The sequence below is a fragment of the Dermacentor andersoni genome, chromosome 10, assembly GCF_023375885.2.
Source record: "Dermacentor andersoni chromosome 10, qqDerAnde1_hic_scaffold, whole genome shotgun sequence".
Taxonomy (NCBI): domain Eukaryota; kingdom Metazoa; phylum Arthropoda; class Arachnida; order Ixodida; family Ixodidae; genus Dermacentor; species Dermacentor andersoni.
In genome coordinates this window covers 63,071,936-63,090,751 of record NC_092823.1, presented here as the reverse complement: position 1 = coordinate 63,090,751, position 18,816 = coordinate 63,071,936, and the positions used below count along the sequence as shown (strand labels likewise).

At 45.0% G+C, this 18,816-nt stretch overlaps 1 protein-coding gene across 2 annotated transcripts in view; it reads right to left on the bottom strand.

Moving 5' to 3' along the window:
• Positions 1-451: 451 nt before the first annotated feature.
• LOC129388308 (uncharacterized) overlaps positions 452-18,816 on the bottom strand; it is a 238,866-nt gene continuing 220,501 nt past the window's right edge. For both annotated transcript variants that reach the window (XM_072284763.1, XM_055078455.2), the window contains exons 4-5: positions 14,662-14,763; positions 452-674 (exon numbers count right to left, since the gene is read on the bottom strand). In XM_072284763.1, coding sequence (XP_072140864.1) covers positions 490-674; positions 14,662-14,763 — 287 coding nt within the window. In that variant the 3' untranslated portion in view covers positions 452-489. The remainder of the gene's footprint in view (positions 675-14,661; positions 14,764-18,816) is intronic.

Below are 18,816 nucleotides of genomic sequence, written 5' to 3'. Positions count from 1 at the left end.
AATCAACTTTTGGCCGATGAAGCATAACGGCACGGCGCCTGGCGCTCGGTCACGCTACGCCAGTCTCACTCCACGTTTTCACCGGTACCGCTGCTCCGCTGGTACGAGTGGCAGCGCATTAAGCTGTACTATTGCGTTACGCAGAAATTTCGTGACATAAGAAATCTCATCAAGCATAAAACGTGATTTTTGAGGCAGGGACTTATTTGCTTCCATTCGCGTTGCCTTCGATCGGTGGCCTATAGGGTTTTGTGCGTCGCGGTCCTGTTTAGTACTCTGCCAATCGCAACAAGATCACATACATTGTGGCGAGGTTATACGTCGAATATTCAAATAACATTGACTACGTATCGGCGTGACAAAGTTTAGCTTTTTTATGTGGCGCGGTGTTATGTTTTCGGCTTCAGTACATTTATTTATCACTTTCATTGGTAGAGGGTTAAACAGTAAACAATGTTTCAAATTTGTTTATTGCGCATGTTTCCTTGTTCAGCTGCACATTTCACTGCTGTACACTGGGTAAATGTGCTCGTCGTTGCATTTGCTTTTGAGAAACTCAGTGCAGCTCATCCAGTTTTTTGAAAGCTCAATGTCATGCGAAGTTGCACCCAGTGGTACTCTAATCCACAATTCACAGTGTGGCTTGCGCTCGGTGTTTTCCTTGTGAGTTGGATCTGAAGTAAAAAAAAAAGAGACAGTAATTCTAAAGTTAAGTAATATCCTCATAAACAGGTAATTCTGGCACCACTGATTGTCGGCGGAAATGTAATTTACTACAGAGCCTAGGTTTCACACATTATACTATTGGGTTGTTTATCACCAAAATAATATTTCATTGTTTATATACATCTTGGCACCTAAATGAAGCCGCTCTCTTAACGAACAAGAATACAGAACATTGAACACATTTATACACAAATGCATCATCATCATCACTATCATCATCAGCCTCTGTCATCTCCGCTGCAGGATGAAGGCCTCACCCTGCGATCTCCAATTACCTCCGTCCTGCGCGAACCGATACCACCTAGCAACCGCGACTTTCCTAATTTCATTGCCCCACCTAGTCTTCTGCCGTCCTCGATGGCGCTTACCTTCTCTAATGCAGTTTATAAGTAATAATAATAATAATAATAATAATAATAATAATAATAATAATAATAATAATAACAATAATAATAATAATGATCTTTATTAAGCACCCAAGAAAATCAGTACAGCAAAACGGGCCCATCTAACCCAATAGTTGCTTGTGTGACGTGGCCCGGCATCGTCAGCTAGGCGATGTGGTTGCAGTATACATGCACAAATTTAAAACCGACAAAGAAAAAGGGAAACAAATGAGCGCGATAAACGGAGATCAGGTTTTCAAGGCATCGGAACAAAAGCATAGAGTAATCATAACCGCCAGAAACAAAAGGAAAATAATTACAAACATCTGTATTACAACATGTGTAATAGACTCTTCAATTTAGACCGAGAGTCCGCAGAAAAATAGTCGTCTGACAAATTATTAAATATCTTGGAGACATACACGCAGCGTCTTGCTGCTCCGTATCTAGTAGATACGCGCGGTACAACGAAGCGCTTTTCTCTGCGCAGCGGTCGCGGGGAGGCGTGCGGTTGCTTAAATTCATCCGTCCAGAAATGGCGCAGCACAACCGTAGAAATGAATAATAATAATAATAATAATAATAATAATAATAATAATAATAATAATAATAATAATAATAATAATAATAATAATAATAATAATAATAATAATTATTATTATTATTATTATTATTATTTATGCACCACAAGAAAAAAATACATAGTAAGCGGGCCTGTCGAAGCCTAAATGGCTTGTGTGACTAGGCCCGGCAGTGCCGGCAACAGCGATGAGGTCAGTGTATGTACATACATGCGTAACCTTAGTGCCGACAAAATATTGTACATAAATGAAAAAATAAATACATGTCAATACAATGTATCGTGAACATATTTTCACGCTTATATAGATGAAAAACAAATTTTTGATACATGGTAGTCCAACATAGTGAAAATTTTTTTTATGCTTACATAGAACAAAAAACAAAAATTAAAAACAAGTTATGGCAACGTAATGAACATTTTTGTTAGCTCATAAAGATATGCAGGTTAATACAACCAAATTACTTCAAACAAACACATACCCATACATAAAAGAAAACTCAAATGGAAGATAACATCTTCTTTAAAACCTTTTTTGATTGAACCGAGAAAAATTCGTCAGGTAGATCATTAAAGATTTTGGGCACATAGACGCATCGCCGTGCCTCGCCATACCGAGTTGATGAACGAGGAACATTGAAACGAATGTTGTCCCTCAAAAGTCGAGGAGCTACATATTTTTCTCGGAATTCGTCGTTCCAAAAATGACGAAGAACAACAGTTTGCTTAAATAAGGACTGAAATGAAGGAAAACCTAACGCGGAAAATGAATTGTCACCTGACATCTGGCCGCAGCCATAGGCAACACTTTTCAATATATTTTTTAGTAAACTGTCAATTCTCGTCTGCCATCTCAATGCGCAGAAAGCGAAAACGGTGATTCCGTATCGCAAGATGCTGTATGCGAGTGCATTCACTATGGTTTTCTTTACCGATAATGGCGTGAAACCTTTTATATTAAAAAGCAACCAAGCGACACTCCTAAGTTTGCCACACAGATATGCCAGATGAAGCTGCCATGACATGCTGCTATCAATAAATAAACCGAGATATTTCACAGTCTACATACTGAACAGGGGTACATGTACATAAAATGCAGTGCTGGTCATGCAAGAATACTGGAATGTTTATTGCTGTGGTCTTTAAGGGATTTCTAAAACATATTAACTGTGTCTTCCTGATATTTACATTAATACAATTTTTCGCAAACCAGTGCATTACACTGTATATTGTATTTTGCAGGGCGCCCACAGCCTTTTCATAATTTATATGCTTTGTTAATATAACCGTATCGTCAGCATACTGATAGATAGTGCCTTTAGAAATTACTAGAGGAAGATCGTTTACGAATATGTTAAATAAAAGAGGTGATAAAATTGAGCCCTGGGGAACACCGGCTGTAAGCCATTGCTTGCTACTGACGGTTTCCTTGTCACCCATAACTATCTGTGACCTACCACACATGTAGTTTCGCAGTACCCTGTGGAATAGTCCTCTGCATCCCATTAAAGTTAATTTCTCTAGTAAAATGTTATGATTAACTGTGTCAAAAGCTTTCGCTATGTCTAGAAATTGCGCACAGGTGAATAAGTTGTTTTCCAATGCAGAATATACTTCATCTGAGAATTCTTCCAATAGGACTGTAGTACCTCGATTCACAACAAAACCAAACTGTCTGGGCGATAAAATCGAAAACTTCATTAAGAAAGACATCATGCATTCGTAAAGGAATTTTTCTAGTATTTGGGAAAGTACCGGCAAAATTGAGATTGGCCGATAGTTTTCAATGTTATCTTTCCTGCCTCCTTTATATAGTGGCTTAACTATAGCCGTTTTCAGAGTCTCGGGAATTACTGCAGTTTCTAAAAAGCCATTGATTAAAAAAAGCAAGATGTTGGCAAGCACATCGAAGTTTCTTCGCAGAGTGCCTACAGATATGCCATCTATTCCTGGTGGTTTATTTTGCCGAAAACTAAAAAGAATCCTTTTCAGGTCAGGTGTTGATAAGCTAGGCAAGAAAGCGGATGCCGACACAGATTCCTTCAACGTGCAATTATTTTCCTCTTGGGATAAAGTGTTTTCAGAAGCACGCGAAAAAAAGCGGTTGAATGCGTTAACTACCACTATTTTGTCATCTAGAAATGTGTCAATGGGATTAGAAGGCACGTCACTTCCTCTCCTAAGATTATTTATTATAGACCACGTTTTCGCGGGACTTTTGCGCGACTACTACTACTACTACTACTACTACTACTACTACTAATAATAATAATAATAATAATAATAATATTGTTACGTGTGGAAAGACACAGACGAGAGATGCTATTTACACGCTGTTTACACTGGAGCCAGGTAGCCAGGCTGACACTCGCTCGTGCCGAGGGCACCGACCAACTTCTTCGTCGTTCTCGCGGCTGCTCGTCTCTCGCGGAATCATATCGTAATATTACCCCCCGGCGGCAAAAAGCACCGTCACGGTGCTGTTAAATATCCAAGGGGCATGGAGAGTTGTAGGGCTTGAGTCGGGCAACGTGGACAATGTCACTGGTTGTCACAGCGGAGGACGTCGTGGGCGTGGCTAGCACGATTTCATAGGTGACATCGGTCACTTTGCGTATCACGCGATATGGGACTGTGTAACAGAAAAGCAGTTTTTCACAAAGGCCGACTTTACGCGATGGGGACCAAAGCAACACGAGGGCTCCGGGCACAAAATGGACATCACGGTGACGGAGGTCGTAGCGTTGTTTCTGCTTGTCTTGAGACACTTGTAGACGAGCGCGCGCAAGTTGGCGAATATGGTCAGCATGGGCGATTGCATCACGGGCATAATCGCTAGTTGAAGCTGTGGCGGACGGAAGCACAGTGTCCAGTGGTAGCGTCGGTTCGCGGCCATACAAGAGGTAAAACGGGGAAAAGCCAGCAGTTTCGAGACGGGAAGAGTTATATGCAAAGGTAATGTAAGGTAGAGCCAGGTCCCAGTCACGGTGGTCGTCTGAAACGTATTTGGATAGCATGTCTGTAAGGGTGCGGTTCAAACGCTCAGTGAGGCCGTTCGTTTGGGGGTGGTAGGAGGTGGTAAACTTATGCTGTATTGAGCAGGCACGCATCATGTCGTCAATGACTTTGGCCAAAAAGGTGCGGCCGTGGTCTGTAAGCAATTGACGCGGAGCACCATGCATCAATATAATATCATGTAGCAGGAAGTCCGCAACATCAGTTGCACAACTGGTCGGAAGAGCACAGGTTACGGCGTAGCGGGTCGCGTAGTCCACCGCGACTGCAACCCACCTGTTTCCTGATGTCGATTCAGGAAATGGGCCTAGAAGGTCCAAGCCGACACGATGGAAGGGCTCGGCAGGGATGTCGAGCGGCTGCAGGTAACCAGCGCGGAGCTGGGAAGGCTTCTTGCGTCGTTGGCAAAGTTCACAAGCGGCGACGTAACGTCGTACGGAACGGGCAAGGCCCGGCCAGAAAAAACGGCGACGTACACGGTCATAGGTTCGAGATACGCCGAGGTGTCCTGCCGTTGGTGCGTCGTGAAGCTCTTCTAGAACGGTGGAGCGGACGTGTTTAGGTACTACAAGCAGGAACTCAGACCCGTCTGGATGAAGGTTACGACGGTACAGAGTACCGTCGCGGAGGACGAAGAGGCGTAGAGTAGCATCAGCCGGAGAGTGTTCAAAACGGTCGATGAGTGCTCTGATGTAGGCGTCACGGCGTTGCTCGTCGGCGAAATGAAGCAGCTGGGATACCGAGAATACGCAAGAAGCACTGGCAATATTGGAGGAGTCAGAGTCGTCAACAGGGTAACGCGACAAACTGTCAGCGTCTTGGTGCAGGCGGCCAGACTTGTACACCACGGAATATGAAAATTCCTGTAGCCTCAAAGCCCATCGACCAAGCCGGCCTGTAGGATCTTTGAGCGATGAGAGCCAGCAAAGAGCATGATGGTCAGTGACTACGGAAAAAGGGTGACCGTAAAGGTAAGGACGGAACTTTGCAACCGCCCAGACAACAGCAAGGCATTCGCGTTCCGTAATGGAATAGTTGCGCTCCGATGGTGCTAGGAGGCGGCTCGCATAAGCAATAACGCGATCCTTGCCATGCTGACGCTGGGCTAAGACGGCACCGACGCCATGACCGCTGGCATCTGTACGTAATTCTGTAGGGGCATCAGGGTCGAAGTGGGCGAGAATGGGTGGTAAGGTTAGAAGAGTGACGAGACGAGAGAAGGCGGCGGCTTCTGCAGTACCCCACGAGAAATGTACGCCTTTCTTCAAAAGATTAGTTAGGGGCCTAGCAATTGTCGCAAAATCTGGAACAAAAACGACGAAAGTACGAGCACAGCCCTACAAAACTTCGAACGTCTGCGGCTGTCTTCGGAACCGGAAACTCTCGGACAGTGCGAGTTTTGTCGGGGTCAGGCTGTACTCCGGAAGCGTCAACTAGATGGCCCAGAAGAGTAAGTTGTCGGTGGCCAAAACGACATTTCGATGAGTTAAGTTGCAGCTTCGCCTTTCGAAATACATCAAGTATAGTTGTGAGACGCTCAAGGTGAGTGTCGAACGTTGGCGAGAAGACGATGACGTCGTCGAGGTAGCAGAGGCATGTGGACCATTTGAAACCTTGGAGCAAGGAGTCCATCATACGCTCAAAGGTGGCAGGGGCGTTGCATAATCCAAACGGCATTACTTTAAATTGGTATAGGCCATCAGGTGTGATGAACGCGGTTTTTTCTTTGTCCATATCGTCAACAGCAATCTGCCAATATCCCGAACGAAGATCAAAAGACGAGAAATATCTGGAACCGTGCAGGCAATCAAGGGCGTCGTCTATACGTGGGAGCGGGTAGACGTCCTTTTTTGTAATGCTGTTCAGGTGACGGTAATCTACACAGAAGCGCCACGTGCCGTCCTTCTTCTTAACCAACACCACAGGTGACGCCCAGGGACTCGATGAAGGCTCAATGATGTTTTTATCGAGCATTTTGTTCTCTTCATCTTGAATTACTCGGCGTTCCGACACAGAAACTCGATACGGTCGTCGGTGAATAGGCACAGCATCGCCAGTAAGAATGCGATGCTTGACCGCGAGCGTCTGGCCTAAAGGGCGATCGTCAAAGTCGAAAATATCGCGGTAGGACGATAATACTTCGCAAAAGTCTTCAGCCTGCGTAGAGGACAGGTCCGTCGCAACCATTTTCTTTATGTTGGGATCGACGCCCGAGGCTGGTGCGATGGGCATGCTAAGGTCGCGAGAACCATCGGTCGATAACGCTGCCACGTATTGGTCGCCGAGACAATCAATGGTGGCAAGGCAAATACCTTGCGGTAGAATTTGCTTTGCCAATCCAAAGTTACTGACAGGCATGCGAGTGTGGTTCGCAGTAATAGTAACTATACTGTGAGGCACAGTGACGTCATACTGTATTGGGATGTCGGGCAGAGGAGTGACGAGGTACTCGCCATCAGGAACTGGTGGGAAAGACAACAGTTCAATGTAGGCTATGGACTTTGGCGGCAGGCGAAGAAAGCCGGTGGAGCGTAAGCGGCAGTGGGGTTCGTCAGAAGGTTCTGCGAGCATCGGCAACTCGAGGCGAAGGGTACTGGAAGAGCAGTCAATTAGGGCACAATGGGCGGAGAGAAAATCCAGGCCGAGAATAAGGTCGTGGGGGCAATGAGCAATTACAGTGAAGAGTACAGGAGTGTGGCGGCCAGCGATGCTGACACGTGCCGTACACATGCCGATGATAGGCACAGTACCGCCATCCGCAACGCGGACGACGCGTGCCGACGCTGGGGTGAGGAGCTTGTTCAGTCGTCGTCGGAAGGCAGCACTCATAATAGAAAGATGTGCTCCTGTATCGATGAGTGCCGTGACAGGACAGCCGTCAACGTCAACGTCAAGAAGGTTTCGGTTAGTAGGTAACGTGAGCAGAGGATTTGAGGGCAGGGTCGACAACGCAGCTTCACCTCCAGAAGCTGCAGTGCCTAGTTTTCCGGCTGGGTGCGGGAGGCGATAGGCGGCGAAGAAAAGCGGCGGGGTTGGGGCGAACGAGACTGGTGGCGTCGAGGTGAGGGCGAGCGGCTGTAGCGAAAGTTCGGAGCAGGGACATCAGCAGTAGTAGGTTCATGGCGGGTGGCATAGGGTACAGAAGGTCCAAAGGTGCGGGAATAAGTGGGGGCGTAAGTCCGAGGAGGTGGTGGCCATCGGTTGCGGCAGTGACGGGCGACGTGGCCGATGCGACAGCAGTGGAAGCAGATCGGCCTGTCATCAGGTGTACGCCATTCGGACGGGTTGCGGCGAGATGTGGCAGAAAAGGACTGCCGGGGACGAGGAGGACCGCTAGATAACTGGGGAACGCTGGGTCGAGACGTGGAACACACGGTGTTCAGACCCATGTTTTCAAATTCCTGTCTGACGACAGCCTGAATCATCGCAATGGTGGTTGCTGGCGGATCGGGATGCGGCGTGGAGAAGGCTGGCAAAGAGGCGGCCTCGAGTTCGCGGCGAACAATGCGGGTGACGTCGTCACAGGTGGTGGTTTGACGTGGTCGACCCTCACATGTCGAGGTAGCAGCAGTGTTGGGTAGGCGCGCAATGTGGTTTGAGATACGGCGGCTCTTAGCCTGTTCAAGGCGACGGCATTCTTTTATAATGGCATCGATAGTCGACACGTTGCCGAAAACAAGCAAATTGAAAGCGTCGTCGGCGATGCCTTTTAGCACATGTGCCACTTTATCTCCTTCGGACATATGATCGTCAGCTTTACGGCATAGAGCCAAGACGTCGAGGATGTAGGAAACGTATGGCTCTGTAGGTGACTGAACACGAGATGCAAGAGCCTTTCTCGCGGCAGCCTTGCGCGCAATGGGGTCGCCGAACAATTCCCGCAGTTTTTCTTTGAAACTCTCCCAACTGGTTATTTCGTCATCATGTGTTTGGTGCCACACGCGTGGGGTGCCGCCGAGATAAAAGATGACATTGGCGAGCATAATCGTTGGGTCCCACCTGTTATTAGCGCTGGCATGTTCATAGAGCTTGATCCAGTCGTCGACATCCTGTCCCTCCAGGCCAGAGAACACACCTGGGTCACGATGTGGGGCAATACGTGACGACTGGAGCAGTCGGACAAGCCGAAGCCGTTGCGCAGGCGGGTTCGTCACCGGGAGGCATGGTGACAAGCTCGGTGTGCCGATCACTTCGGTGTTTCGTGGTGAGGACGGGGATCGCTGACCTCCACCAGAAATGTTACGTGTGGAAAGACACAGACGAGAGATGCTATTTACACGCTATTTACACTGGAGCCAGGTAGCCAAGCTGACACTCGCTCGTGCCGAGGGCACCGACCAACTTCTTCGTCGTTCTCGCGGCTGCTCGTCTCTCGCGGAATCATATCGTAATAATAATATTATTATTATTATTAATAATAATAATAATAATAATAATAATATATTGTTAATGGAATACTAATACACAATTGAACAATTGATGATTTAACCTGCCCATTAACAACTAAAAGGGCTGAATGTTGCCGCATGCGTGAAAGGTAAAAAATTTATCACACAAACAGCAATACAGGGAAGAAATATCTGAAAGAAAAACGGCAATTCTGAAAATGAACAGTTTAAAATAAAAAGCAGCCATGGTAAATTCACAAATGAAAGAAGAAGCAAAACACGAAGAATGCGTGAGAGTCAAAATAAGTTATTCAATCCAGTCTTTATATTCTGCGCCCTACAAAAAACCCGAGTTTTCAATACTCGCGCACAGGTAATTTAGCGAAAACACATACTACCGCTTAAAAAAGATATAAAGGCAAAAGGAAAAGATAGATGCGAAGCAAAGTCATTTAGGCTTAATCATGGCACACAACCACCGACGTATACAGTTGTTGAAACAAATTCTCAGCTATCCATAAACCAAAGGTAATCCGAGTATCAATAGAAAATTAGTGAGCATGTGCAATGAAGAAAACTGAAGTGCTAAAGATACAAATGTAAGGGAAATTGAACGAAAGATAGGATATGTTTCCCGTAAAATACACGTTATTTGCAATATACCAAGATGTTTAGGTGTACGAGGAGAAATAAATAGAAGCTAAAACATTTGCCATATCGCAAGGCAAGTTGAAACAAGGCGGAAGACAATGCGAAGCTGTGAAAATAACTGCGAGAGCAACTCACGAAATGTACCAAGATCAGCTAAATACTTATTGTAGAGTTTTTGAATTTTACACACAGTAGGATATTTCCTCCAACAAGCAGGAATGGAGAATGGTCACTGTGCGCGTATGACTATCAATTCGTGTTTCCGTGCAGAAGCTTATGCAAAAAGAAAAAAAGGCTGTGCGAATACCACGGCAGGTGAAAGACGGTAGTAAGAATAAAGTTGAAGCAGCTACAAGGTTATCCAATGCCAGAGTAATAACAATGGCAGCAAATTGCTACGGCGTTTTGGGAACTCTTTCAATTCTATCACCGTAGCATCGCTGTTACATCATTCTCCACCACCGATGCATATTCAAGTTCGGGGAGACATATCGACCGATACAGAATTAAGAAATGGGTCAGTGATATTAATTTCGGTGAGAGGCGGCAAGCAAAAGAGAGCGCAAACCACGCCTAGCATTGAGTTCAGTATGAGATGAAAAGCTTGACGAGTCAATAATAGTAGACCAAAACTTACCTCAACAACCCTACTCAGCGAAAAATAATCGAAATGACGAGAAAAGAGAGTGCTTTTGGTAATGCGAGTAAAAGTACTAGGTTTTGGTCTTGAAAGCGTTCAGGGTGCGACCATCCTTATTGCACCATTGTGCAAACGATAACAAGGCGGACTAAGAAATTTGACAGTCATGAATGCTGTGGATACATTTGAAAATCTTGGTGTCATAGTATATTGAAGAAATTAGAACTTCCGGACAACGGATGAAACATTATTGACAAATACCATCGAGCTAATGCTTCTTTCTAATGAGTGCGGGTCAAAGCTTTTTGCTTCTGCAATTTCTCTTCAGCTTAATACTGTGCTAGGACTTTTCGAGTAGCATCTGAAAGATGTCACCATTGATACCGTGAATATGTGTTGAAATTAAACTACATCTGTCATGAAAGCGTCGGTAGACTGAAAGAGGCGGAGGTTATTGTCGGTGCATATCCTAAATGTTTCAAAAGGATGTTCGCTCGGCGTTTAAATAATCAACAGTGTGTAACATCAGGGTAGAAGGACAATAGAAGGCATTTGTAGCGGCACGAATATCGCCCCCAGAGCCGGTCAAGGATAAGACAGCCCACGTGCACGTATCGGGTCAATAGAACACGCCAGTGCCACCATCTGGGTGCTTGGATACGGTGTCGACGTTCTGGGCCTACCTGGTTCTTAGACGGATCGTTGCCCTGTGATTCTGCGAACCGTTTCTCTGGAGAAGCCCCTTCCTGGTGTCTTGGTGTACCCTCTCAGGGAGCGTGGATTGATATCGAGTGGTGATTGACTTAAGCAATCACCGCCCGATATCGCATTACACGAGCATCGGACGCGTAATGCCAAGACGTGGGACCGTTCCCCACTCGCCGCAAGTTGTTTTTTCATCGACTTTCATTGCCATTAGCTTATCGTTTCTTTATTCACTTATTAAGTACAAGGAATTTCCCTTATGTTTTCCTTGGTGCCTTTGTCGGCTTGTCATGATATGTAGAGAAACATGCAGTACAACTACTGCTTATATCTGTGAAACCGTACTGCCCACGCACCTTTTATTAGTACCGATGTGTGGAGGAAATAACTCATTACGCCACCATTAATGTTTTGGGTGCACAGAGTGCATCGGGGCCACTAACGCATGACGCAATCACAGTTAAAATTAGCCTCTCGTTGAGTGTTTATAGAGGCATATCTTGGCAGTATAGTTGTCGATCCGAGCGGAATAGGTCGCGCGTAAGACAGCTTACTCATCAATCGCACTGGGGAACTGAGGAGATTGCGTGACCATTTGCGACTTGCGACCAAAACGCGAGTGAAGGCGACCGATGCTCACGCCGGCGAGCGCGACCGGCCAGTCGGCATCCTCCCACAATTGCGTCACCACTTAAAATAAGTATCACCGTATACAGACGTCCTGTTCCCGTGCGTCTGATTGGTTCAGCAGTCTTGGAACTGCGGCCACGCGATTGAGGAATGCAGCAGCGAGCGACTGAACCGATATGGTCGCTTTTGGAGCAACTTTCGCGCCTGGTCACTTTGCGGCCAACTTGGCCGCGCGACTGCTATCAATCGCCGTTGTGGATAAGTCTTTACTTAGTCATAACAGGCGCAATTCATCAAACTAGGACCTGTGTTTATCAAGATTTATAAAGCTAAGAAGTGGGCAATCGTTTGCAGAAATTCGACGGTCTCTCTGCTATGGCACGACCACATTCCGCACGTAAGGGTTCTGAAATGGCCTGCAGAATCCGTGCGGAGAGAAAGAGGAATGCCAATCACAGCCCACAACCTTGGCCTACGGCGGGTACATTATGCTTAGAGAGCGAGCATAATTACAAAATTACACAACGGGGCCGCCAGCATCGGGATCATAAGTTAGACATGTAAACTTGTTGGTGAATGAAAAGATGTCACTTTTGTATTTGATTACGTTGTTTCTGTGCTCTCGTGCCCACACACACTGAGCAGCTTGCGACTGACGTTTCACGTGACCGGCTGTGGCTGCGTCCACGAATTAGCCTGCCCTGCAAATTCTTGATAAATTTAACGTAATATAATATAGAAGTCTCAACGTTGGTCTAAAGTACATTTTTTCGTCATCAAGTGAGAAGTATGAATTATTAGCTGCGAACACACAGTCGCAAGATCACCGGCATAATCGGCCCTTGCTGGTAGACGATGGGCGCAATGACGTAAATCTATTCCAATATCTTTCTATTCTATTTCGTTCGCTAGCTCTCCGCGATCGGTGATACATTTGTGGAGCCGCGCCCACATCATCTGTCTGTCATTAGACGTCACGAAATCTGCTAAATAACCCTCCGGCAAGTTAATGTGCGCGCAGTAATTTTTTTAACGATTACACGGGACAACAGGAAAATATTATTTGAGATTCCACACCCTTGTTCCTATCAACCTTAGGAATTGACGAAAATGGTTTCGGCGCACCACCATTATACCTTTCTCTCGCGTGAACTCATAAAAACTAGAAGCGCGACACGTAAAAGTGACATTCGCGCACTAAAAATGCCGAACAAACGAACTTTTTACTATCAATGGCCGTAGAATGCCGCATTCTATAATAGAAGTTTGCTGTCCACTGATCGCTTCGGTGCTGTGTAGTCTGAGCTGACAACGATAATTGACTTTTTTGTGCAAATAAAACTTTTCGTTGACTGTTTGCAAGCTCCCCTTTCAGGAGGTATATCACACTTTTCTGCCAAATGTTGTTAGATCATTCGTTTTCGTGGGCTTTTAACAACCCATTCCACGACGCCTTCAATCGTCGACCAGTCACCGCCAGCTAAGCCATGGCAGTCGGACCAATGCCAAACGCCGTATGCACTCTTCTCCCCCATTTCTATACTTTCATTGCGCTAACTCGCCCATACCAAAATCCTTTTGTGTTCTGCGAGCTCGTCGCCTCTGGACAGCCATTTAGTTAATAAAAAAAAGGTCTCCAATCCACCCTGTGCAGTTACTTGGACAGCGAAGCTGTGAACAATACTAGAACGATTACCCATTGCGACGTAGGTTGAAATTATTCGCGTGGCGACATTCACGGGTACGCTACTTAATTATTAGCCTAAGACGTTTAAACGGCCTGCGACCTTGCTTGCGCCGCTACTTCGCGCACCCACAAAGAATGAATGAGACAGAAGAGAAATTCGCCGCGCCTCTTATGCACGCTGCTCTTCAGGAGTCCTTTCTATACGTGGCTTTCCTATAGCACTGTTCCAACACAAATCAGTTCGCAGGCGCGTTCTTCTTTTAACTACGAAGTGTATTTAGGTCACTCCCTACTTCGTATGCTGCAATCAAGCTGCCGTCGCCGTGGCAGCTTGCGCAGCACTAATGTGTACCGGGAAATGTATGCGATGAACGCTTCGTGCTTCACTTTGCATGCAGGCGCAAGAGTGCCTTATTGTCAGTTATGTGGTTCGGATGCTTGTTTTCAGCTTGTTCTTCATTGAAATGTGTGGTGCTCTGTTTGTTGTATGCGTGATTACAAACAATGTATGCACTGTTTGCGTAACATTGCTGAGTGCATGTAGCCTCTGCTTTACGGGGGTATGAGCCATTGCGTTTGGGGGCATAAGCCACACATGGTGATAGTTTTCTATCGAAGTTAAGCCACGAAGCAATCCAGTTATCATAGCCATAGACAACTTCGCTGTAAAACCTGCCACGGCAGACAATGCTTTTCACTTTTTCACCAAGCCAAAGTTACTTCGTGTGATCGCAAGGAGAGTTTAAATGGGGTTTTGGAAACAACGTAGGAGGTTAGAGCTGATGCTTCCACTAGTGGTTACGTTATTTCAAATTCAGAAGATTGGAATACGGCCAGAATAGAACAACTCTGCGGCAAAGTGCCCATTGGTGAATTACAATACTGCCTGCCGATACGTTCCTCATTCCTGCTGTATTGGAGTTGTGTACGGTCTGCATCTGCTATTCAGAGCAGTGAAGTGTGCTGGTAACGTTCATATTTAAATAAAAGTTTACTCTTTTCGAAGTGCAAGAGCAATTATCAAGTTTAATTGCTTCAGAAGCTTCACGTGTTAACAACTTATGATTTGCAAGCATAAGTAGATATTTGCCGTCCAGAATTTTCAGCGCAGAGACCATTGATAATTTAGCAGTAATTATTGCCTCTTAGATGTGAGAAATAATTACACAAAAGCTATTCGTTTATTATTGCTCAAATTCTAGCAGACTTACCACAGCATACAACGAAAAAATGCGGCCTAATTTGAAACTTACCAGCTTCACTGGAGGTCCCACACATGACTTTTACAACGGAACAATTTTGGTCACAGTACCAAAATATCCAATCGGGGGGCTCGAGGTGATATCCAAATGCCTCTACATAGATGAATTTATACAGAATAGACTTATTATGCACATATTAACATAAATTTCTCTATAGGCATGTCAAAGACGGATAATCAAAGCTTTCCGTAAACAGAGAATGACACATGAAATTTCTGCTTTGAGTAGATGCACTTTCTATAAGAACAGTGGTAACTCAAGGGCTGAGTTGCAATACAAACGCACACATAGGTTTCGTACACAGGCCAATGCTAAAGATTATTACAGATATTTATAGTCGAATTCTGTGTCTCATTCTCACCCGTTCGTTATCACTTGGTGAACTACCTAAGGACAGGAAGACGATAGCTAATGTCATTCCCCTTTTGTATCTGGTGACAGGCATTCACCTGATAATTATTGACCTTTTTTCACTAACAGGCATATGCTGCAAACTACTTGAGCAGGTTATGGCTTTCTATATATACTCTCACCTTGAATCAAGCAACTATTTCTTATTTAATCAGCACGGTCACAGCAAACGCTAAGCATGCGACTCACAGGTAGTTGAATGAACGATATTCCTTCACTTTAAGATGAGCACAATGACCAGATTGACTGCCTCTTTCTTGATTTCTGTAAAGCTTTCGAGGCTGTACCTCATTGCCATTTAATTTAATGTGTTCTGCCCGTTGTTTAGATTCATTACCACTATCTTGGTTTGTGAATTCCTGTCTATGCGTCAGCAAATTACAGTATAGCTTGTTCTAAAGCTCCTAAAGCCCTCGGTTACCTGCGTATAAACTTGCGCAACACACCTTCTAATATACGAAAATAAGCATATTTAACGTAGGTTCGTCCGCAACTAAAATCTGCTTCATTCACATGGTCACCATATCAGAAGTACCTTATCAGCATGTTGCAATCTGTTGAGAATGGAGTAGCCAGATTCATCTCCCGTAAGTGTGACTATCTTTCTAGCATCACTCGGGTAAAAAGAAAAAGGAAATTTCGTTTCAGTCGTTAGAAACTGGCCGCATGATACCTCTCCTTTGTCTATTTCACAGGTACATTCATGTCAATACGTCTCATAGTCTGCCAATTCATGCACCTGTGCGCACGTCACGGCGGCTTCACAAAACGCTCAGTTTCATGCGCATACATGATCAAACTCAGGCATTTCACTCATCATCACTGCCTCGTGCTATTTCACATTGGAACACTCTTGTGGACCACATCTCGTCCACGTCTAACTGCTAAACTTTTTGTGATAACCGGAATACACTCTTTGATAACACTGTATAACGACGTTCTATTATACTAATTGTAACATTTCTCTTGTAACTTTTTTTCTTTGTTCTTGTTTGTGATGCTACATTTTTTTTTCCTTTTCTGTGCAGACTGTAACCGGTCTTACTCAATACCTTTTAGTGGACCTGTAAGCTATTACGAATAAATCAATACATTTTTCGAAAAGAAACGACCGCGCCGACACAGAGGATTTGACACACATTAAATATGAAAAAAATATTTAGTTTAAAGTGCAGTATATGAGCCTGAAAGACACGACCCGGTCTTAGCAGCGTGCCCAATATGTCAGGACAATGAGAAATCTGAGTACGAGACAACGCAACTAGTTTTGCGCCCAACATGCGTCAGATTATCTGGTCGTAGCCTGGCATGCGGTGTTGTTTCTACAAACACTATGCGTCGGTCTGTTGTTAGGTCATTCCCAGTTTAGAATTCTCTTCTCGCTGAACTTGGCATATATTTATTCACTTCGTAAAGGTTTTATCGGAGTCTTTTATCCTCTATTGCCGAGCCGTAAGCGTTCATTCTGTGGCAACTGCGAAGGCTATCAAAAGCGTCGTTCGGAGCGACTAAGAAGGTTTTGTACGAGAGTCAACAATTTAACTATTGTGTATGCGTGGGTCACACCAACTTTATAATGAGGCATTCAATTTATTCAGGCAGAACACATTTCCCGATGAGTGCCAACGGTAATTCTATTAGCATTCAAGCGATGCAGTAATACAGAGTATTGCTGAAGACACGTGTATTGTCAATGTGTTGTAGCCATTCTGGGACTTTCATTGGTTTGGCTGTATGCAACATACATTGCATCCAGTGCCGTCCAATTTTGCTATGAAACTCGCTTGCAAGGCCGGCTGTATACATGCCAACATGAAGAGGAATGTATGACGAAGACGCTGTGATGACGATGGAATACGAAGAAATGTCAAGCATTGAAGAACAAATGCAACCTGATTACCATGGCGTGACATCAACGAAATGATAGTTCTGAAATGATGGCGATGGTATAGGAACCACAGCGCGCCGACGATAGCTTGACGACAAGTGTATGTCGACGAGTGCTTGACGACGATGACGAGATGGCAGCTGAGTCACAAAGACTATGACGGTGATGGTGCGAGAACAACGGTAGGACGATAACCAGTACAGGAACTGTAATAAATAACACTAGAACGGCAATAATGGCGCGAAGACGACGTTATGACAGCGCATACAAGACTACGACTGTCATCACGATTGATTGTGGAAGGCATAATCACGAATGAATATTGACAGCATTATTACGGTAGAACGACGAAAAAGGAGTGATATCAATGGAACATAGAAGGGACACGACGACTACGGCGATAATGGAATAAGGTTTCTGAAGTGATGATTATCGTAAGACCACAGCGTGATAACGACGACTGTGTGACGACAATGGTGGGAAGCCGACAGCACGACGATAGTCGGATAACGAAGTTAGAGTTGCAATGACAAAACGACCACGGCGACGGGGACGATGTTATGACAACTAATACGTGACGACTACCATGTGACGATGTCGCTGTGACGACGATGGCAATACAACGGCATCAAGGTGATAGTAGTGAGACGAGGGGCTGAGGACAACGGTATAATGACAATGTTGTCACGACGACGTTTTGACGACGTTGGCATATCGGGATATAACGACGAAGCTAGAGTGACGACAATAGAACGACCACGATGGCGCGGCAACGACGACCAATGCATGGCTACTGTATGAGGAAGATGGAGTGGCGACGATGGCATGACGCTTTTAGCCCAACTACTATAAAACTTGGGCCTATGAGACTGCGTAACAGGTGGGACGGCGATGGCATCGCGAAAGTCGGTTGACGAAGATAGAATGTGGACAGTGGAAATACCACGGCGGCATCACAATCATGAGCAAATAACTAGTGGCATTAGCTAGCAGACAATTGGTTCCACTGGGAACACGTAAGAAGTAAAATAGGTAGACAGGAATAGATAGGCTCATAGTGCCTAAAATAAGCAAAAAAGTGCTAATTGCATTAAAAATGAGGCTAACAACCGTCGCAAAATAGAGCCCTAGTTGCCTAACACGTCTAGCTTCGCAGTATTTATGGTGCTTTCGCTTTGATCACATCGTACCTAGAACCAGCACATGAGGTGATAAGAATACCCCATCCTAGGCACATCCAGTGAATATGTTTGACACCCTACAGCATCCTTCAAATTGCGGAAAGATATATCCTAAAGAAAGCCTAAATTATGGGGAGCCTGTGCATACATGCATGGTACAATTTTTAGAGACATTGTAAGTGAGCTCCTCTAGTTCAGAACTGTACAAGCAACAATAAATGGAGGGGAATAAATAAAAACTCGCAGTTACACCGGAAATGCGGAGCACCGATTGCGAGAACAAATTAGTAGATATGTGTATGAAGTAAAGACAGCAGTTTTATCGGCCGAATGAACTTGTAAACATTCGCTTACTAACCAAAAGAACAATTATAGAATATGACTCAACGAGGACGTAGAAAGATACAGACACACAGAGACAGCGCTGTGTTTGTGTGTCTTCTTCTTCCTACATCCTTGTTCAGTCGCGCTTACATATTCTATCATGGATTCAAATCGAAAAGCCCGTCAAAGTTCTTGAACTAAATTAACCAGCGTGGTGTCACGCACGCGCTGGTAAGAATGAACACACATTGCTCGATGACAGCGGAAACTGTCTGTCAAAGCACTGGAGTTAGGAATCGCGGCAGCCGCCGGGAGCCAATTGACCTCCATGCATCTGTCGCT